Here is a 21,851-nt window from a genome sequence, read left to right on the forward strand (position 1 = left end):
AACAGTCTTTTATAAGTCCCACAGATGAAAATTCAAATCCCCAATTATAACTGAAAATGGTTTTAATTTGGTGAGCTGTTGTCCTTCAGGGATGAATCAGTGGAAAATCAGGCATTTTAATACTTCTATTATCAACATATTTTTAAACTTTCATTGGAAAGTTTGTAAACATTTTGCTTTTATCTGAGAATTTTTTCTTAGTATTTTCTAATGCAAATTGCTCTATTTTCTTTTTCTTGACAGCCAGTCAAAAACTATCTGTCTGGATAGATACTGTTTTTCTGGAAAAAAATGCTTTTAAAACATTTCTTGGTTGAGAATGTCAGGGAACAGAATTCTTTCTGAATTACTGGAATGCTGTGTTTTTCTTCACTGTATTAGTTGGAGAAATTTTATTGCATGTGAGTGTGGCTTCTTTGAGAGGTTTAAAACTGAAGTTTCTTTTGTTTTGCTTAAGGAGGTCTGAGCTATGAGGTGTGTCTGTTATCACTGGATTCTCTGTCTTCTGCAAAATTTGGAATAGGAGTGAGGTGTCCCCAGCCGCACCATCTTTTGTTGCATAAGACAAGCCACATTGCTGTACCTGGGTTTTCCACAGCTGGGAACTTCCTTCCTTTGAGGTGCTTCCTTCCTTTGAGGTGCTGTGGAATACTCTCACCTTGGGAGCGTTTCTACAGAAGTGACCACCAGTGAGCTGAGCATTTCAACAGGGGAGCTACTGCTCCTGTGCCCGTGGGGAGCTGTGTGGTTACACAGCAGTTACCCCCTGTGTCTTTCCTCTTTATTGCACTTTGAGAGCAGCTCTGTGTGCTTATTCAGGCACCTGTTTTGGGCACTGCAAGTCAGGAATGTATGGGAATATCTGAAGAACCAAAGTTTATATTTTTGTTCTCTTGTAACCACTTGCTAGATTTGCATTTCATTTTCTTTACTCCATCCATTATCTTTTATTATCTTTTCTTCTTTATTCTTGGACCATGTTTTTATTTTCTTAAGCTCAATATCTTACTGTTTGCTTTGCAGTTGCTACAGGGAACTCTCTACATGATTAATACGGTGCATTAAATACTTCATCCTGAATTATGCTGTGCTTTTTCTGAGTTATTCTGTATATTTCAGTTTCCTTCTGCAAGATGAAAACTGTAGGCTTATTAAGCATTTTCTCTGGCTGTTTGAAGGAAGGCCTATACTCCTCTGGTAGACTTCTGTTTCTCCTTAAAAAAAAAAGAAGGGTTGTGCCTTTTAAAATAGCCTTGTCTATGGGATACCCTAGTCTGAAATGCATTAGACTATTGCTGTCATTAACATGTGCAATAATAAAGGCTTATTTAAAAATACATTAGAACTTTGACCAACTATGCTTATTTTAAAAAAGATGTCAAAAGTTTCTAAAAAAAGGTATGGCCTCTGCTCAAACATATGTGCAGTTTAAGTACAGCAAGAAATGGTCATAGGGTGAGGTTATGTAATTTTGCTAATAAGCTTAAAATTACTATCTGTGCCTTGTCTATGGCCTGTAGCAACAAAAAAAAAAAAAAAGGAGCACAAGACTACAAAAGTGGTTTTAGAAGAAAATTATAGGAAAAAATAGCATTTTAAAAGGATTTTAGTATTTTTCTTGCTATCTTTATTTGAGAAATTAAATTTACAGTGTTTAGGAAGCATTGCTGGGAGCCACATTGTGGACTGTAATCTCTTTGTGCTAAGCACGCTACAAAACTCTTCTAATACTGCTATTTTTTTTAGTAGTTCAATCTCACTCATTTCTTGTAATTTCATTTTTTGCTAGAAAACAAATTAGAAGGCTAATGGCCTTCTGCAAACAGCATCAACAGTGTAAATGGAAGACCTAGTAAATATAGATGCATTATGGTTGCTAAATAAAGAGATCTGCATATTCATTTACTGTATGGATATTTCTCAGTAATGTAATTGTACACAGGAAATTTCCATACTGGAAGTTCGAGAAACTCAGAAATATCTCAGCTGATGTGACAACTAATCAGCAATTTAAATAATTACTAGAATTGCTTGACAGTAAACTGTTCAATTGTCCTAGTTACTGACATATGTCTGTGTTCTCCAATTTGTTAAAATCACTTTATGGCAGAATAATTTGCAGGTATTCATTAGGATGACTAATAAATAGGTATGATTCATTATTCCTTAATACTGCAAAACCTTTTTATTCCCCCTCACTATGTAGCTAGTTCGTATGAGTTGAAAACAAATTATTTAAATCTCATTAACCTGCTTTGTACAAGAACTTGTTTTCAGAATAAGCCATAGACTGTAGGTTTAAGAAATCACGAACTCAGAGTTAAAATTGTTGTCTAGTATTTTTATTTATTAGGGTTTGCAATTAACGTGGGAAACATGGTTTTGAAGTACTTTAAATGAACATAGTGGAACAACAGACATATATATACACACACAACTGAATATGAGAGAAATTAGAATACTTTCCTGGTATCTATATGAAATGTTGTTTCTTTTTTTCTGTGGGGAGGTTTAATTTACAATGAGGAAAATGCATCTTAGACTTGTTCTAAATATATCAGAAATTACTGTCAGTCCACTTCATTAATCAGAGACTGCACTTAGCACAGTTTTTTGTACAAACAGTAATCAGTGCATGCTGGAAAGACTATAAGCCCTTGATTTGACCAAAAATATCAGAAGGACAAATCATTTCAGGAAGAATTGGAAGCCACTACAGGTATGCAAAAGCATTTTGGTATTTCTGTGTGCTGCTGATTACATCTGACTAGGTAGTAATTGACCAGCCATTTGTTCTTGGAGCGTTAGGCCACAAGTTTTACTTTCTTACTTATTCCTTATTTAAATCTTACTCTCTTGTTTCATGTATGTACAGTTCACTTAAGCTGGAAAAATTTGCATATCTTGATTATCTTTTACTGTCATTGTGTTATGTACTCTTTATGTACAGTGGCTGCTAAATTAAGAGGTGATGATGTTTAGTAGTGGTTTCTCTGTGCTCCTTCTGTGGAGAATCTTTTCTTATTTATTATTTCTTTGGAAAAGTTTCTGTCCTGGTTAGGTCAGTGTGACACAAGCACCCAGCAAGTACCATCCTGTTCATGGGTATGAACAAAGCCCTGGCAAATTAAGGACTGGCTGCACGTACTGGGTCAAATCTTGCTGAACCTGTTTTGTAGGTATTGACATGGTTGTGCAACATTTAAACCTTCTCCACAAAATAAACAAGCCTGTATTTTCATCTCTTCTTGCTCTGGGCTGGAATTATACTTCTCTCTGATCAGCAGTTCTCTTGATAGAAAACAAAAGAGTATTTTGACTGTCTTGCTCTCAACCTGGATGTATTAGCATCATTCCTGCTACAGAAATGTTCATGCTTTCTGCTAATTGTTTGTGAGCTGCTTCTTGGAATTGCCCTGGAGAGTGTATTCCCAGTCCCTGAAAGATCTGACAGTGCATCTTGAATTGGAGAAAGTCTGATAGATCTCAGTGTGTAATGTGCATATATTTTTTAAAAATCTGTGTATATGTGTAATGTGCATATATTTTTTAAAAATCAAAGCTAATCAAAGCTGTTATGTCAAGATACATTATCTGCACCAAATAACATGAAAGGCCTACAGAGATGGGAATTACTGTTTTGGATATCTTACTCAAAACTGATCAGGATGAACACACCTTCTTGATACACTGCCAGCTCTTGAATCTGAAAAGGTAGCTTGACCTGTCAGTGAGAATTTGAGATATTTATGCTGTTTTTGCAGTCCCTCTCATTTGTCACCTAAGCTTTGGTACACGGGAGTATGGACTGCTGATATTGGGCACCAACATAGGATTTTATGCTTCTCTTTTCATGTCAGTGACTAGCCAGTTTTCTATAAGGAATTAAACCAGTGATAAAAGATCTTTTTTAGATGTAAGAAAAGATCTTTGACAGAATATGAAAACTTGAATGTACCTGAGAAAAATTTGCTATCTCAGCACAAAGATAAAATCCAGGATTTTGCTCTGTCCCCAAGCCCTAGACTTGTATGACTGAAATGCTTCTGTAAGATACTTGCTGAGGTGCACCTGGGCCACAACAACTACCTGATGCTTCTGGTAAGGGAACATCACTATTGAAAGCCAGAGTTGTCTGATCTCTCTGGTGACATCTAGGGTATTTGTGAGGTGGGAAGTAACAGTAATAATCTTATTTCAGAAGCATTGCAGCAGGTGACTTCATAGTTGTATGGTGGACTGAATTGGCACTGAATTTTTGGACAGCACTATCAAGTTTTTCTATGTTGAGGTTCTGAGGTTGAGATGATCCCAAGGTAGTAGAAAGTCTTTTTTTCTCCCAGCCCCACAACCAAAGAAGTCAAGATTCGTCAGTTCTGCTTTTCAAGGTTATTTATTTTTTTTTTATCTTTAACATTCTTTCCCTGACCAGCTGAGATCTGTCCAGCAGGTCGGGTTGCGGCACACTGTCCGCCCTTGGGGCGGTGTTATCTTTTTATGCTAAAAACTACATGTACTTGGTTTACAATAATTTCCCAATATCTATCACCTATGTTAGACAGTCTGTCTCTACTCTAAACCAATCAAGAAGTGTCACCATCACAGCAGAAGACAGAGGACAAGAAGAAGGAAAAGAAAGGACAGGACGCTCCCAAATCCCTCCATCTTGCCTCTTGAACCCCCATTCTAAAACCCCAAAATTCTACTTTTTCACCCTGTGACAAATTAACTGTCATTCTACTCAAACTCTTGTGGCTTGTAAATCTTCACACAAAATTGGTAATTTTCTCCATGGGCTAAAATCGAAGGCACAGATGTTTTTGACTCTCTGCCAAGGTCTCTTGAGCCTTTTGCCAGGGTCTCGAATCATCCGGGGCAGTCAGGGGAATGTCCTGGGTTCTGACATTGCTGCAGTGGTCTGCCTTGACCACTTAAAAATTCCTTCTGTTCTCCAAATAAAGAGCACAAATTGTAGAAGGGTACTTTAGACGACACAGCAATTGCCTATTTTGTGGAAGACAAGCTGTCTAGACCATTTCAACAGTGGCTTCCCCAAGGACAACAAGAGGTTTCCCATGCTGCAAGGCAGTATGTGCTGCTTTCTTTCAGACTCCACAAAACTAGTAGTGGCTGTATGACACTAGCATAACTTGCATCTGAATGTCTGGTCTTGCATTGTAATGTGATGCTTTTTGCTCTGGCTGGCCTCCTTAAAACTCAACTTGTTCTTTGACACGCTGTTGTGGTTCACAGCACAATCCATATGGATATTTGCTCTCATGATTGAGGATCTGACAAGCAGGGCATAAGGGTAGGGAGAAACAAGAGTGGAGTGCTGCGAGGGTATACTTGTATTCCTGCTATTGCTGCCAAAGGCTTTTGCATTATGAAACTCTGTCCTGAACTGCATTGGGTTAATCATAGAAGTGACTGGAGACAGAAAGAAATGTCTTGCCTATGTGGTGGAGGGGGGAATTTAAGGGAGAGATGAAGTCATTAGCTCATGTAGGACACAGGCTGCATTTTGCTTATGTAACATTAGCTGGCTATATTATGACAGTATTCTCATTCCTATTTCTTGCCTTGCTACTTGGTCTCATGTTCCCTGTTTTTAATTTGAACTCACTACTTCAGATTTGAAAGAAGACACAGTATTCCTGAATATAATTATTTTTCAGCTGCATTTGTTGAACTCTAGAAGATGATACTACCTTTTTCCACAGGCTTTGTTATATACATACATTGCTGCAACCACTGGAAGCCACTGCTGCATGTTTATTCCTTAGGGCTTTGTCTTCACTGCATATATATCCCAAAATAGGTCCAAATGCCACATTAGTGGCTGGTTTTTCCTGTGAAAATTTTATGCCTTGTTTATAGGTAATGATACTTTTACTATTTCAGGGCAAATAAAAGTGTAGTTTGCCTTTTCTGAAGGCTGTAATTTTATATTGCTTGTCATTATATGAAATACGTGGTAAAATTATCCCGCTCCTGTTCTGTGGGATGATAAAAGATCAAACAAAATTGTAATTAGTAAGCAGTGAAATGACCACACTATGCAGATTAGCATGCTTGTTTCTCAGGGTTTTTTTTATTCTTTGAAAGGTGTTCTTGAATAATGTAAGTCTTGCTTCTAGGAGATTTCATTTAAGAATTGAGATCTGGATAATCTAGACAATCTAGTCTAGATAAATTTCCAAGATGGTGAAAGTCCTCAAGAGAAAGACTTGGGAGGAGTAGCTGAGGTCTCTTGGTTTGTTAAACTATGAAGAGAAGACTGAGAGGTTTCTTCATCACAGTCTGCAGCTTCCCCGAGGTGGTCAGTGGAGAGGGAGAGGCTGATGTCATTTCTCTGGTGACCAGTGACAGGACACATGGAAATGGTGTGAAGCTGCATCAGGGGAAGTTCAGAATGCACACTAGGAAAAGATTCTTCACTGAGTGGTCAGTCATGGGAATAGGCTGCCGGTGGAAGTGGTCATGGCTCCATGGTTGTCAGAGTTCAAGAAGCATTTGGATGATGCCTTTAGGCATGTAGTTTAGTTTTAGGTAGTCATTTGAGGAACTGGGTGTTGGTCTTGAAGATCCTTTTGGGTCCTTTTTAGCTTGAGAGATTCTCTGATTGCATTTTTTTCTATGCATCTGCCACTTAGGACAGTAAATAAACCTTTGGTCTTAAATGTCATGGTTTTCCTTACATTTTTAGAAACAGCCTATCTTCTGTCATTCTTGAGGGTATGAAGTCAGGATTCAACAGTATGAAAGGGTTGATTCTTAAAAGAAGAAATATTGGTTTTGTAGGACATTTGGCTAGCTGTTCATCAGAACTTTCTAACCTCTCGTTTTGTCTGCTAGCTGATGTGTTCTGCTGCTTTGCTGTGCACAAACTCACTCATAAAAATCAATGAAGGAGTTCAGAAAGTTCAGTGTTGCTCCAGCTCTTTCTATGTTTGTTGAGAATAATGATGTCTGTTCAGACAAATGTTAGAATAATCACAAATTTGATGTGCAGCCTTGCCAACACTTCAGAAAAGTGCTTTAGAGAATTGGAGTACAACATTTTGCAAAAACAGAGGAAATTTAAAACTTATTTCACTGACAATGTGCAACTTCAGTTTGTTCTACAACAGTCTCTGAGGCTTTTTTTAAAGAGAGATTCATCAAAGCATTCTACATATATTTGTCATCAAAATTGTTCACGTAAAGAGTTAAACCTTAGATACAGCCATGTTCACTGGCTTATGAAACCCCACAGATCTCATAAACTAGAATGAATCTTCTTTTCTTGTTGAAAGTTTAGATAGGCTCAAGAGGATGCTAATGAGGTACCTTGAAGATGAGTCTACTGAGGAATATTAAGTACACAAAATCACATTTGTCTCAGGAAGTAACCTGAACTGAAAGTAGTTGGAGCTTGGATGATAGCAGGAGGGGGTTTTGTATGTGCTTGTCTTGTTCTTGTTCTTATTATTTGCTATGTATCATTTCATGGCTCCTTTGATGGAAGCAAGGTGCTGATAGGAATCAATCTTTGGTCTGGTGTGAATAAAGGAAGATGTCTTACTTCAAGTGTTTTGCATTGTCTTGAAGATCAGTAATTTCATATGACTAGGAAGAAAGAACAGGAAAAAGATTTGAACAGCTGATACCTACCTATACCTTTCATTATGAAGTTCTTAGAGATCCACTCACCAGGACAAAGTTGTTTGTAAGGCTTCATGTGATTCATTGATAAAATGCCTCCTTGTGGCTGGAAATTAAACTCTTTGGTTGGGGCCTAACACAATTTTCTCTTAATTGCTTTAAAGGGATTTATTCTTAAAATATTCATTTGTGCTTCTTTTTTATGGGTCCAGAATTCCTAGGGATTTCTTTTAATCCTCAGCCTTAGGAGTTTTTGTAAGAAAAAATTATAGTTTTGCCTTTGGATTTGATAGACAAAAGCATTCATAGCTGTATTGTTGTGATCACCAGCAACATTTCACTGCAACAGTTACAAGCAGCACTGATACCATGAAACAGATTTTAAGTTCATCAGATCTACTCCAAAGTCGAGGACATGATTTTCACTGGAAGCCTAAAGAGCAGTTACACATTTTCTTTCTTCGTGACTTGTTTTTTATAAATCTGGATTTGTCTTGTCCTGTTTAAGATTATTGGAGATGAGCAGTCTTGTGTCCTTCACATTGATAAAGAGGATCTTGTATCTTATTTTGTCAAGGCAGTAAACATTCATTCCTTGAAAACGAATAATAGATTTTGATTAATAATGGATTTATTTTCTGTTGCTTTTGAGCTGCTGATTGAATTTACTGATACTGCTTGAAAGATCCTTAGATTTAATTTAGTTATTCCAGATTTCGTTCCAAAGCTATCCTGCAAAGTCTTCTGTCTACTTAACTCTTCCCTTGGGTATAGTCACAGCTTGATCAAATTTGTTGTGTATTCTCATTTCATGATGTGTGAATTAACATCAAAGTGCCACCTTCTTGGGACATGTCAATGCTAAAGGGTGTTGGCAAAGGTCCTGCTTAGTGTTAGACTGGGCAGTGAGAGGACTCGATTATCTCTGGAAGTTCTGATGTAGAAAGATATGTTGAAATCCTGGTTCTGAATCTCATATGGAGCTGGTAGACATAAATACAACTGCTTATTTTAAAATGATGGCAGAATACAGTGTTTTAATGCATTTGGTCATGTGAAAACTGACATCAACTCTTCCAATCTACGTGTTCTTTTTCTGTCTAAAAGTGTCATCTGCTTTTGCACTACAGTGATACAGTGATCGCTGATTGAGAAGGAAAAGTTGCCTGCTAAGCCAGCAGTGGTATTTTCTGTATCTCGCGTTCATAGCAGCTAGACCAGACCTTCCTGACTTTTTGTGACAGCCAAGATTACCATATGAGCTTGGAAGACTTCAAGCTACATGTTTTTGATGTGATCCTGTTGTGACTGCAGCTCTGACTGGGGGAACTGCCAGCCTTTCATGTGAAGCATGCAAACAGATAGTGGGAAGCAGGGAGAAAACTCTCTTATTCCAGACTTTTTTTTTCTGATTGTGATGTTTTCTGTACAAGAGTGTAAGGCTTTACAAGCAGTAGCAAGGCTTCATGGTAGTCTGGAAAATAGGTCAAAACTATGTTCCCGCTAAGGAGATGTGCACTAAGGCACAGGCTTGTGATCAAATACATGATTCCAGTTGGCATGAAGTTTGACATTTATGTTAATCTCTGGAAAACTGAATAGAAACTAGCTGTGTTTCTGCTGAGTGTGTGTATGTAGATAAATCCTATATTTTTCTCTGCAATTTCAGTATGGACTGTATTACATGTGTTGGAGTTTTAATGCTGGACTGAGTAATTGAAATTTGGCGTGCCAACTGAAATGCAAATTTTTTGTCTTTTCATGTGATGATTGAATTGCAATTTCTGTATTTTTAACATTTAAAAGGTTTTGAAAAGAGAGAAAAATAAATGCCTCAGTTAAAGATGGATATTCTAAAATTATTTTTAGGTAGTCACTTCGTTACTGTGATTTGCAGCTGTTACACGAAACAGAAGAAGTTATGTCTAACTCCATTCTATTAATTAAATGTGTGTAAACAATTCATAAAAGTATTTAAACAGTGATATGTAAAGTACATAAAGGTCCATGTGGAGTTGTGAGTCTCCTGGTGTGGAACACAGTGCAAGAAGAGTTTTAAATTGTGAGCACCTTACCAGCTTACTAAAACTTCTGCCCAGTATTAGGCATAGCACTTAAAAGAAAATACCTACAACAAAATTACAATAAATACTTTCTACTCACATGTTCTTGTGGTATTTAAAATCTGCTTTTGGAAGAAACCCACTGCTGTTGTTATCCTTTTTGAAAAGCTTGCGTCACTGGCATTATGTTTGATTTCATAAAAATAAACCTTTAAAAAATAGAAATGGTGTTTTTTTTAAGATCAAAGGGTGAGCACCTTTATCAAACAAGATTAACAGTTCTATAGAAAGGCTTGGGAGGGATTTATTCTCTGTGTATAATCCTTTAATGATATCCTGTGTTACAAATTCATCAGAAAAAATTTGAACTGTTCATTTGTTTCTGGCGTTTCAAAGACAACTCTTTCTCCAGAATCCTCATGAGTCAGAAAGCTGGGTTGATTTATAGACTATTCTTTTCAAAACCGTAAACAGTATGTCAAATCATTAGATTAGTAAGTGTAACAAAGACCAGGGTTTTCAGTCACATTTATGAGTTCACAAATTCTCATTTCTTGGAATGCATGTGTACAGCCAGGTTGAATAATTGCCCAGTGCTGGCAATTTAGATGATGTAGACTTTTCCAGAATGTCATGATTTGTATTTTCATCAATGAGTAATTTTTAGAATTGTTGCATCTATGAGAAGTGAATGATTGATGGGATTGGTTGTCCCTCAGATTTAGTCTCTGATGCAAAAAAGCAACCCCAGTCAGAAAGGCAGCAGGCTCACTGCTCTCTGTGGTTAGGGCATTTGCTTTAAATGCAGAGCTTAAGAGATGTGCTTTTGAAAGAGGAGTGTGTGTGTGTTCAATGCACTGTTTTCCAGAAAGATTTCTTTGGTAATATTTTCTTATATATTATTGTTATATAATAATAATATGGAGTTCTTCCTACACAAACACTCAGTGATCATTTCATCATCAAGAGCATGAGTTTTAAGACTTTTCTGTTAAGTGCAGGTATGAGATAATTATTCCCCTCTGTTTACAAAAGAATTCTCATATTAGAGGTAAGACATAGTTACATGTGTGATGTGGTTTTTTTATTGCTCCAATATCTTACACAATGGAAGTGGTTTTCAGGGACAGCCACCTGCAATGTTTATTTTATTTCATTCTTTTGACATGTAATTCTAGAACTATCAAGTAATCTATTCATTTTTTTGTTTGTTTTTTTTCCCCCAGACTGATCTTGATTATGTTAACAGTGTTGTTGCAAGCCTGGAAAGAGAGTAAGTTGTAGTTTTAATTGGGGATTTCTTAGTTTACTGATGATAAAATAAATCAGGTTGTAATAAGCAGTTAAAAATATTCTGGAAATAAGAGATCATGCCTTTTTGTTCTGTGGAACTTTGGACTTTTGAACAAAATGTAAGGCAAATTAAGAGGCAGTGATTCAGTCAGTTAAACTGTAAAACAAGAAGTGGGATTAAATTATTTGATGCACCGTAAACAGATGGGAGTGTCTAAACATGAATGGAAATTTGTGACATCTGTGTTAGGGCCTTGTATTCTGTCTGTTCAAAGAGAACTGTAGGAAGAAAAATCACTAGTTTCTGAGAAAGCTAAAAAAAATTTTTAGAATGTAGTTTGATGCTGATTGGCAGAAGGTGATAGTGCTCTGAAGGACACGCTAAGGAAAACAATACTTTTTTCTATACTATTGTTCTTCTATATGGCTCATTTGAGGAGACACAATAACTGCTCCAACAGACAGCAAGCAGGAACTACAGGACTCAGAATCTCTCATGTGACTTCAGGATCATTTTGTTGACAGGTTTTCTACAGAGATCAATTCTGGCTTGGTGGAAGTAATAGCTCCTCCTGCAACGTACTATCCTGACTTGACAAACTTGAAAGAAACATTTGGAGACTCAAAAGAGAGAGTGAGGTAGGTTTATTCCCCCAGATCTTTTCCCATCTCCTCCCACACCCACCCTTTGGTTGTTTATAAAACAGCAAGTGGGATGTGAATTCTTGAAATGTTTTCTTACTGTAATTCTTGCAAGTGTGGGGATGCTAAAAGTGCTCTGTGAATCCATCTCATTCCTAGCTACACGCTGTTCTGTGCATGATCAGAGCCTGTGCTTGGTTGAATCCATTTAGTGTTAAATTTTGGGAGGAGAGCTGAGACTTTTGATATACTTTTATTCCTCTATGGGGACTCTTTCATTTGCTGTTTTTCTTCATGAAATACAGGGTAAAACCCAGTAGTTCTTGTTGAATTACCATTTTAAATGCACACGTGTTTTTAGTGAAATGTCAGGTAGTTGTCACAAAGTCAGGTTCAAATTAAACCAGTTTGATGTCTGTATTAAAGCATAAGGTGAAAGCTTTGTTCCTTTTTTTTTTTTCTTTCAGACAGTGGATTTCCTGAGGGAACAGTGCCAAAAACAGCTGTCCTAACATTTCACTAATATGTGTCATTCTTTGTAATAAAATTTACTTTATGTTGCCAGCTTGTATTGAAATAAGATTTTTTCATAAACATTAAGCTTTCAATTTAATTTCAGATGGAGAACAAAACAAAACTTGGATTATTGTTTTCTTATGATGTATGCCCAGAAAAAGGGGGTTTATTATATTCAGGTAAAATTTTCTTCTTTATTTTGAGACAAGTTTTCAAATGAGTCTCCAGAAATTATGTTGTTGGACACATCAGAAGGACCTACACAGAACAGAGAACTTGATCCCGTGATTTAAAGAGAGCATTAAGTATGGTGGTTATGGTATATGGGAAAGTAATTTGAGGAGGATACTGCCTCACTGTCTCTGAAGTAGAAAGTAATTTATCCTATGTCACTTCTCTTAAGAGGCCTAGCAAAAAAAATGAAGGAATCCAAGCAGCTTAACTTAACTGTTTTTTCCTTGTCCCTGAAATGAATTATTGTTGAGTTCCCTAGGCAAAAAAAGAAAAAAAAAAAAAAACCAAAAAACAGAAAACCCAAAAACCTGCATAGTTTTAATGGGAATGAAGCTAAAATCTATTTTTATTTTCTTTTGAAAGTGCAGTGTCACTTTAATATGACTGCTGTGTATAAACATGGAACTTTTTTTTTAAGAGGTTTCTAACAACAGAGTTATGTAGTTCATCTTCACTTTAGCTCAGAATTGTTCCTATCATGTATTTCTGCATTAAAGTAGACATCTTACCTACAGGTATTGCAGATTTAGTAACTGCACTAATGATCTTTATTTAGACTTGGTGCCTGTGTCCTTGGGGTGTAAAGTCCCACACATCTCATGTAGTCTTCACGAAGCTGTGCTGACTCCTCTCTCAGAGCTGTTGGAGTCTCAGCTCTCTGGGAAGCTGCAGAGCCAATAGCATGTGACAGCCTGGTTTGACACTGGGAAGCTGCACAAATATTAGTGCCAGCACAAGGGGGAGGGCATGACTGCGCTGTGGGAAAGGACAGGAGAAGCAGGATCCCTAATGCAGCAGTGGCCTTTAATGCACTTTAATGCATTACCGTGCATTAAAGGCACTGCAGCACCCCGTGTGGGCAGCTCTGGACGAGGGGGTTGTGGGCCATGCCCCTGTGCTTCTGTTGGGCAGGCAGAATGAATCCTGCCTCTGCAGAGATTGTGTCTCTCAGCCTCCTGTCTCAGAGGAGGAACTCTTTCAGTTCAGCTCTTACATTTGTGAGTCAACAGTCACATTTGTGTACAAATAATACAGATATTAAACTGGTTCTGATGATGCCACTTAGACTAGCATTATTTCATGATGTTTTTCCTTTGAAGAAAGAAGCTGGAAAAGCAGTGTTCTAAAGTAAGAAGTTGAGATATGTTTGTGGATTCTTACTAGTTTCTGTATTACTTTTCCACAAGAATTCTGTATTAGTTCTCCACAAATGGACTGATCCCTACAATAGTTATTCCAGGCTATGGTATCTATGTTTTATATCAGTGCTAGCATTAGAAATACATGGCTATGTGTTAGCAATATATAATAAGTCAGTATTTCCTAGCTGTACTTTTTTCTATTGCTCTGCTAGTGCTTTTTTTTTTAATGTTGATATCACTTCTACCTTCCTCTAGCTTGAAGATGACATTGTTGTCAAGCAGAATTATTTCAGCACAATAAAAAATTTTGCACTTCAGCTTGCTTCTGAAGATTGGATGATTCTAGAATTTTCTCAGCTGGGTTTCATTGGTAAGAAAATGTTCACTTTTGCAGTTTGAAAGAACACATTCATACTCAGACTGTGAATTAATAGTGATCTGGCTTCAAAGATATCTTCTTTGTACTGGAAATAGACCAAGAAGTAGAAATTCATTGCGTTTTTTAGGAACTCTGGTTTAGCTCATGGTTGTTGCTTTTGCCCCTTGTTTGTTTCATATACTTTTTTATGATGGAGGCAAACTCAAACTGTTGGAAAAGAGGGAATTTTGATAACAAAAGTTAATTTATAAAAATACTAACAATCAAACTGAAAGGCATGATTTATTTTTAATATAGCTTCTGTTAAAACAAAAATGTAATTCAAACATAACTGGCTGAAATAAGGAAAAATCATGAAAATCAGCTCCACCTAAAATAACTTCATTGGTGTTTGTGCCAAAATTTCCAAGAATTAGCAGGCATCAATTTGTTGCAAAGCCTGTTCTATCTCCATCTTTCTACTTCATGAAGGAGAAGTTAGGACAATCTGTTCCTTCCTAGATGCAGTCAGAGTCTGTCATTTGCAATGAGCAACAGTGAGAGGAGTTAATGCAGGATCTTGGGTTGTGGGTCAGCTGTCAGGGTGCTCTGGAAATTGCTCTTGCACTAGCATCTTTTCATAGAGAGATACTAGACTTAACAGAAAAGCAATGATAGAGAAGTTTGGAGGGATTTTACAAATCAAAAGGTTATTTCATTACTGCACTGATGTGTCATGATCTTTTTAAAAGCAGCAAGCTGGAGATATGCAAGACAAAATCAAAAGCTGGGGCAGACACTGGAGATTCCTGTGGTCAACACAAATGATTCCAATATGAAGGCTGTAAGTTGAGTTCAGAACAGAAGGAAAATCCTATGTGTAACAGATAAAAGTGCAGCCCTAAGTTCTGTCATTCTCTTGGAAATTCTTGTTGTTCTCTTTCCCTTGGATCTACTTGCCAGAGAATGGCTTCCTTTTTAGCTCAGTGAGCCATAATGGTTGTACTGAGACCTGAGAATGTTGGCACTACTTGAATATGTGCTGTCCTCTTTCCAGCTCAGCATCAGGTGTGCAACAGTTCCCTGACTTTGGGAATCTCAGAGGTTCCTGGAGTAGAAAGGAAAACAGTAATTATCCCTCCTACATGCTGTTAGGGTACAGAATGGTACTTTGTAGACTTGCCTGCCAGTTTAATCTACAGAAACAGTGGGGAGGAGGAAAGGAAAGGAATGGTACTGTGTTTAAGTACCTGCCAGTTTAATCTACAGAAACTTGCCTGCCAGTTTAATCTACAGAAACAGTGGGGAGGAGGAAAGGAAATGGGCAGAGTGAAGTCTCCTTACACCTGGCCATCACCTAACTGCTTTGGGCTACCTACCATCAGAGATACACTGTTGCTGAAATAATTATGGAATTGGTTCTGTGGCCTTAGAGGTGGGAGAAATAGGAAATTATGCTGCCTAGCATGGAAAAATAAGAAGTTAAGTAGTTTACTGACATCTTGCTCTAAATAAACTTTTCCTTGGCTGGGGAACTCCTTCAACATTCTGTTATGTGTTAGCAGGGACTGGTTGAATACAGCTTTTGATACAACTTTCTACTGCTGAACAGTTAAACATTAACCCAGACTCAGCCCACAATTTGAGTTTTAGCTCCAGTCTGATTGCACTTTAAGTGTAAATTCTGTATGGAGTTCCTGGGCTATAGAATTTACATCTATTCTACATTTGCCTGATTTAGTAGTAGAGTGTGCTCGCTTACAAATTGCCACTTTTCAAGAATGACACATCAAATGTGCATAAAACCAAATGTGCATAAAACCAGCTTACACTTTAGGATGTGTGCTGTCTACCCCATGCAGTTGTATTTCAGGTCACTTAACTTACTTAGTATTTGTGTGTTTCACACCCCCCACCCTTTCTGTTCTCTGTTGTAGAGGGCACAGTGTTTAAGCCTGGTAGGGTAGGTAGATAGTTCTTAATACTGAGACTTGGCTTAATCAAAAGCAAAACTGTTGAAAAATATCTTGTTTTCTATACTGTTTGTATACTTCTGGGCAGTGTGGGCTCTGAAAGTAGCTGCAGTTAAATTTAGTTGTTAGCTCCTGCTGCTTGCATTCCTGTTCTTTGTTCCTTGTCTCATATTTGTTTGCCTCCTTTTAACTAGATGATATCAGTAGAATTTCAGATGCATTTAGCTATGGTTACAGATCTTAATGTTGCTTTTCTACCTAGAAAATTAAATTAGATTTTTTTTCTTCTTCCAGTATAGCTACTTATTCTGTTTTTAACCTTTGAGAGAAAAATTAGTATTCATAAGAGCAACTAAAACTTTTGCCTCTGGTACACATTGGTGTGCTATAATCATATATTGCTTGGAAATTTTATGCAAGTAATGTAGATTTTTCTCATCTCTGCTATCCCTTTATGGATCTTGATGCAGACTGATACTGTGGCAATTTGGTAATGCAGATACCTTTGGGAAGAGCAACAGTAGTTTGTAACTGGGGGTCAGTTTTATGTGTAGAGCACTCAATTCACAGAATCATGGAATGGCCTGGTGTGGGAAGGACCTTAAAGAGCATCCAGTTCCAACCCCCTGCCAAGGGCAGGGACACCTGTCCCTAGACCAGGTTGCTCAGAGCTCCATCCAGCCTGGCTTTGAACACTTCCAGGGGTGGACCATCCACAGCTTCTCTGGGCAACTGTTGTCTAGATGCTACTAGAAATAATCTCTCAAAAAGAGTGGTGTGGTTGATTCACTGTTAGCTGTTGGAAACCTTGTTTAGCTTGCAAGTTTGCGAGGTAAAAATGTGGGATTTTTTGTCATAGTGTATTTCTGAACTGAAAATCTAATTTATGCAAGTGCTACATGAGGAAGTGGCAAATGTAGCTATTTAGGCTGACAGCAGGATTATAGAATTCTGTCACCTCTGCCACAGAACAGACGTTGCTTCCTTTGGTTTTTTTTTAATCTTGAAAGCATAGTCTTAAGTGCTGTCAAGTATCTAATAAATAATGGGTGAGATGTATGCTGTTTCCTTAAGAAGCTCTGTGGAAGGAGATCTATCTTTTACTCTTCAGGATTCTTGTTTGCACTGCGAGACCTGTGACATAATGTAGGAAAGTCCTACTAGTTTTTTATGAGGAATAAGGATTTCTCTTCCAACTGCCTGCGAGCTGAAATGTTTTCCAGAGGAACTGCAATCCTTGCACTGCACCTATGATGCCAGCTGTCACAAACATTACATGGAGTGGTCTGAAATGGCCTTTTGGTTGTCTTATACAGTTCCTCTGAGTCTTATTGTGCCCTGATGTTTTAAGGCCTGTTGTTTTGATTATTTTAAGTTGTTCTGATTGCAATTTTGCTCAAGCTGTGCACATAGTTGAAGTTTGGGAAAGAGTAGAGCAAGTCAAACATTTGAGCTTTAAATAACTTCAAAGAGATTCTGGTTTTAATGCCAGCAATTTGCATATCATTACCAGGGAAAGCATTGAAAACATCAGCTATAGCTAGAATATGTGCTTGCAGGTGTAAAATTATTGTTGGTGTAGACTAAATAATAGTGATGCTCATATGGAAGAATTAAAATGATTTAGATATTGGCAGTTCAGAGAACTAGAAAACAAAGTGTTTCATTTTGTGTGTGCCTTGTATTTGCCAGCAAAATACTGAGATGGCCAGAATAATTCACTAAGGATGGCCTTTAAAAGGACTGAAAAATGAATAGAAGTCTTGTCAGGGCACAGTAAATCAAAAAGTGTTCCACAGGGTTTTTTTATTTTTCAGTCCTGATAGTAATTTTTATCAATATAGATAAATAATTTGGAGAAAGTCTATGTTTTGTATCTCTAGGGTTTTATGGAGCTAAATTTTACCTTTGTCTCTTAACTCTTTCAGATTTTGAAATTTCTTCACAATGGTAGGTTGCATGTGCCCAGAATCCAAAAGCTCTGAAGTTTTGTCAGCAGAGTGTCCTGGATTTATGTGTGTTCCCATGTACTGTACCAAGTGCATTTACATGGTGCAAGACGAGCCATTGCTTCAATTCTTTCACAGAGTTTGCAGTTTGAGGCAGTGCGTGCTCACTGCAGTGTTTTGCTTAGGTCTTTTTGGCTTGATGATTTTTGACTGCACATTGGGGATGGCCAGTGGGCAACCCCTAGGTTGGATTTGGGTGGTGTCCCAGTGGTTCTGTGGCTCACAGCACTTTCCTCATATGCTGCTGCATGGGAGCTGCAGGTCAGAAGGACCTCAGCAAATGTTGCCGCTTGTTCTTGGGCTGTGGCTGTGCCCTAGGGAAGCCAGGCTGGTGCTGCTGCTGCTGCTCTTGGTTAGGCAAGGGCTTGGTTGGTTTGGATTCAGAGGGGCTGGGTGTTGGATCTGTGCAGTAGGAGTTGTACTGGGCTGGTTTCCATTACAAGGACTAGGTGTGGCCAGTCAGGGATCCAGGGCTTTGAAGACCTGTTCAACCTTCAGAGACTTCACTGCAGAGCTCTGGTTTTGAGCTGCTGTAGAGAGACTGTTTTGATGGAAAAAAAAGGGGACATGGCTCCATGGCAGAACTGCTGTGCAGGTGGTGTCCTGAGACAGAAATGACAGATGAGTGAGGCAACGTTATACAGAGGGGCTGGGGCCAAGCTGTGTGTGGAAGGCTGTGACAACATTCAGAAAGTGGTATGGGGTTGTCTGTCCTTGGTTACTGAAGGAAGACAAGGGCTTGTCTTGGGATCAGGGTGTTGCCTGTTCACTTTTGCTATAGTGTTCATTAAGAATTAACGTGAGAAGACCTTCACTTACCTTCAGTCTTGTTCTCAGTTTACTTAATTGTAGGATCCTGTACCTTCATGCCAAGTTCTCAGTGACGTGGTCTATGAGTGAGGACAAGACAATAATCCCTATGTTCTTCAGAAGATGAGCTAGTCAAAGGAAAAAATGTCAGTGTGATTCTTCTGCTCTGTCCTTGGGTAGAAGAATAAAAGGATTCTAGAGCATCATGGCTGTGCATAGATCCTGGAAGAGGCACTGAAATTGGGGCAGTATTGTGGGGATATTTCTATCTTCTGACTCTGATCGTATTGTCCATCTCTCTGACACCACATGGAAAGATGCACCTTGTATGGAAACAGATGTGACTGACAGACTGCCTCCGCAGTTGTCACCTAGAAATGGTGGTTTCAGTCCCATAAAAATCCCAGAAACATCTGATTAGTCCCATTTTTAGCTGGTGTTTTACTAGGGCTTACCATATTTTTCTCCTCTCTTGCCCTATGCCATTGAAAGCAGTAGGCAGAGATGAATCACCAGGAAAACTGGGGTCTGTTTAGTTGGAAGTGTGACAAGCTGAAATCTGTTATTCAGCGTGACTATTTTACACCACATTTAACTAATCATATGATTGTTTCCTATCCATTTTTAAATATTTACTTCCACAAATAATGTTAAACAATGTGACAATATCGTGTGTAAATACTAACAATGTACTAATAAAAATAATAACATCTTTCTGATATCTTTTAAGAATAAGGTTTTGCAGTTGTCCCTAGCTTAGTAGGAGTTGTCTCTTGTGTAGTGGGAGTTTCAAATTTTAGTTACAGAGTATTTTCATGTGGAGATACCTATTTGACGACCTCATTACAGCAGCAACTTAAAAGTGATGCAAATATTTTGCTTTGTAAAGGGCTGGATGAAAAGTTTCTGTAAGGGACAGCGTTGATATAGCAATGTCAAATCAGTTAATGTTTTATCACACGCACTTTTCCACCCCAGTGTGTAAATTGTCTACTATAATGAGTATATCATTCTAACAGGTGAAATAATTGGTACTTTAGTCAGATGCTTCTTCCATATTTGTTGCATGGCATGATGATGTAGTCTAACTCAGACACCTCCAAACTCTGCCCAGAGTTTCCATTGAGTATTCTTGCACTGGTTTTGTTCTTATCCAGTTTCACACAAGTCATAAAGAAAAGAGATTGCATCAGACCTGCTTTGTGAAAAGGGCAAGGCTCTTCCAGTGGTCTCCTCTTAATAGCTACTCCAGCTGGTTTTCCTAAGAGTAGGAGAAAATATTAGAACTTCTACCACTTGTGGAACTTGTTATTTAGAAAGTCTATGGAGGCCTCTTCACAAGTGGAAAAAAACCCTCAAAACATTTCCCATGCCTGAGTGCTGTGTGTCAGTGTGTTGTACAGGACTCCAAAATGTGGATAGACAGAAGACTTACATTGGAAAGAGCTTGTGCTGGACTCTGATCCATTGGTGCACACATGATCCAATAGCCCATCCCTGTTTAGTCCAGCACTGCCCACATCTCAGCAACATCTGTAGAGTTGAATCACTTCAGCCGATGTCCTCCTGAGAGATTCATTGTTACATGATGTCTTTCTTCTTGCTTTCTCTGTTGTAACCTAGCAAAGACTTCAGACTTCATATGCAAACCTGGTGATGTTTCCCGAATCTGCCTTGAAATGTGGAACTGCCTTTGGGATTTTAGCTGGCATATGGTCATAGAATCATTCTGGTTGGAAAATACTTCAAAGATCATTGAGTCAAACCACTAACTCATCACTGCCAAATCTACCACTAAACCATGTCCCCAAGTGCCAGACCTTTTAAATACCTCCAGGGATGGTGCCTTAAGCATTCCCCTCAGCAGCCTGTTCCAGTGCTTCAGTGCAGTCCCTGGTACAAGCACTTGTCAGTCTATCTTCAGCCTTGGACTGCCCCACTGCCAGTTGTGTTGCTCCTGTGTGTTTTCATGCAAGGCACCTTTTTCAAGTGTTGCATTCAGATTGACACAGTAGCCCCATGTACTGGCCACCTTTCTCTTCAGACACCTCTACTGCCAGAGGAGTGTATTCCACAACCATGGAGGTGACTGCTCATATTGATATTATATTGATATAATATTGATATTATATAGGCTTTCTCCATCAACAGTGAGTTTCCTTCTTTTGCAAAGGCCTCCTTTAAGCCTCACAGTCTGCAGGATTCCCAAGAATCTTTTTGCACGGTGCCACCCAAAAGTACTGCTGTGCGCTGCAGAAAAATATTCTGGTCACTGTGGGATGTCTCTTTTTGAGTTGCATTGCCTCTAGATATGTTTGGTATCTTCCTTCTTTCCTTTTGATTTTCTGCCCAGAAGGTTTTGAAGTTAGTGGCAGGTGTTGCATCTCTGCTTTCTGTACCTGCAGAAGCTGAAGCTGTGTGACTGGGTAGACTGGGCAGATAACACTTGCAGTACTCCTCGTCTCAGGTGCTTGAACTTACATGTGACATGGGGAATAATAGATGCCAATCCATAACTCTTCTTTTTCTTAGTATTTCAAACTGACAATTTCTACTTTTAAGGAGACCGTGTTGTGGTACATTGAATATACACCGAATATTTTGATAGCACCAAGATATATGACAAATTCTTGTTGAATAGCTGTTTTATTTAGTTGAAATGTATGGAACTTCTAATAACATTGAAATTTCAAGTTGTTCAGTGCTGATATTTCTTGTCTTGGCACAAATATTATCATCTGCTATCTCATTTATTTCAAAAGACAGTGTTAGCTCTAATCTAAAGTAACTCCAGTTATTCTTAATGTCACCCACAGGTAAAATGTTCCAGTCTCCAGATATCACTCTTATTGTAGAGTTCATATTTATGTTTTATAAGGAGAAACCTATTGATTGGCTCCTGGACCATATCCTCTGGGTGAAAGTGTGTAACCCTGAGAAAGATGCTGTAAGTTTGTTTTTGTTATAAAGCTTCTGAAATGTTTTTATGATGATGAATGAGTTGATTTTTGTGAGCTGAAAGCCAGCATAGTGTACATTATGGTTACTGCATGCTCTGGAAGAGTCTTTCTTCCTGCCAAGATTTTTATCTCAAAAAGAAATTTAGAGGGACAGTTCTCAGGGGCATCACAACTGTTATTGCTTCAGATTTTGGAGATGGGTGC

General features: G+C 38.2%; 1 protein-coding gene across 3 annotated transcripts in view; it reads left to right on the forward strand.

Annotated features, from left to right (window-relative positions):
- Positions 1 to 21,851, forward strand: part of MGAT4A (alpha-1,3-mannosyl-glycoprotein 4-beta-N-acetylglucosaminyltransferase A) — a 73,315-nt gene that overhangs the window by 33,767 nt on the left and 17,697 nt on the right. For all 3 annotated transcript variants that reach the window (XM_041468582.1, XM_041468584.1, XM_041468583.1), the window contains 5 exons: positions 10,937 to 10,983; positions 11,529 to 11,642; positions 12,265 to 12,340; positions 13,793 to 13,907; positions 21,504 to 21,634. In XM_041468582.1, coding sequence (XP_041324516.1) covers positions 10,937 to 10,983; positions 11,529 to 11,642; positions 12,265 to 12,340; positions 13,793 to 13,907; positions 21,504 to 21,634 — 483 coding nt within the window. The remainder of the gene's footprint in view (positions 1 to 10,936; positions 10,984 to 11,528; positions 11,643 to 12,264; positions 12,341 to 13,792; positions 13,908 to 21,503; positions 21,635 to 21,851) is intronic.

This window comes from Pyrgilauda ruficollis, unplaced genomic scaffold (genome assembly GCF_017590135.1).
Source record: "Pyrgilauda ruficollis isolate IOZ18807 unplaced genomic scaffold, ASM1759013v1 scaffold22, whole genome shotgun sequence".
In the NCBI taxonomy this organism is placed as follows: Eukaryota; Metazoa; Chordata; class Aves; order Passeriformes; family Passeridae; genus Pyrgilauda; species Pyrgilauda ruficollis.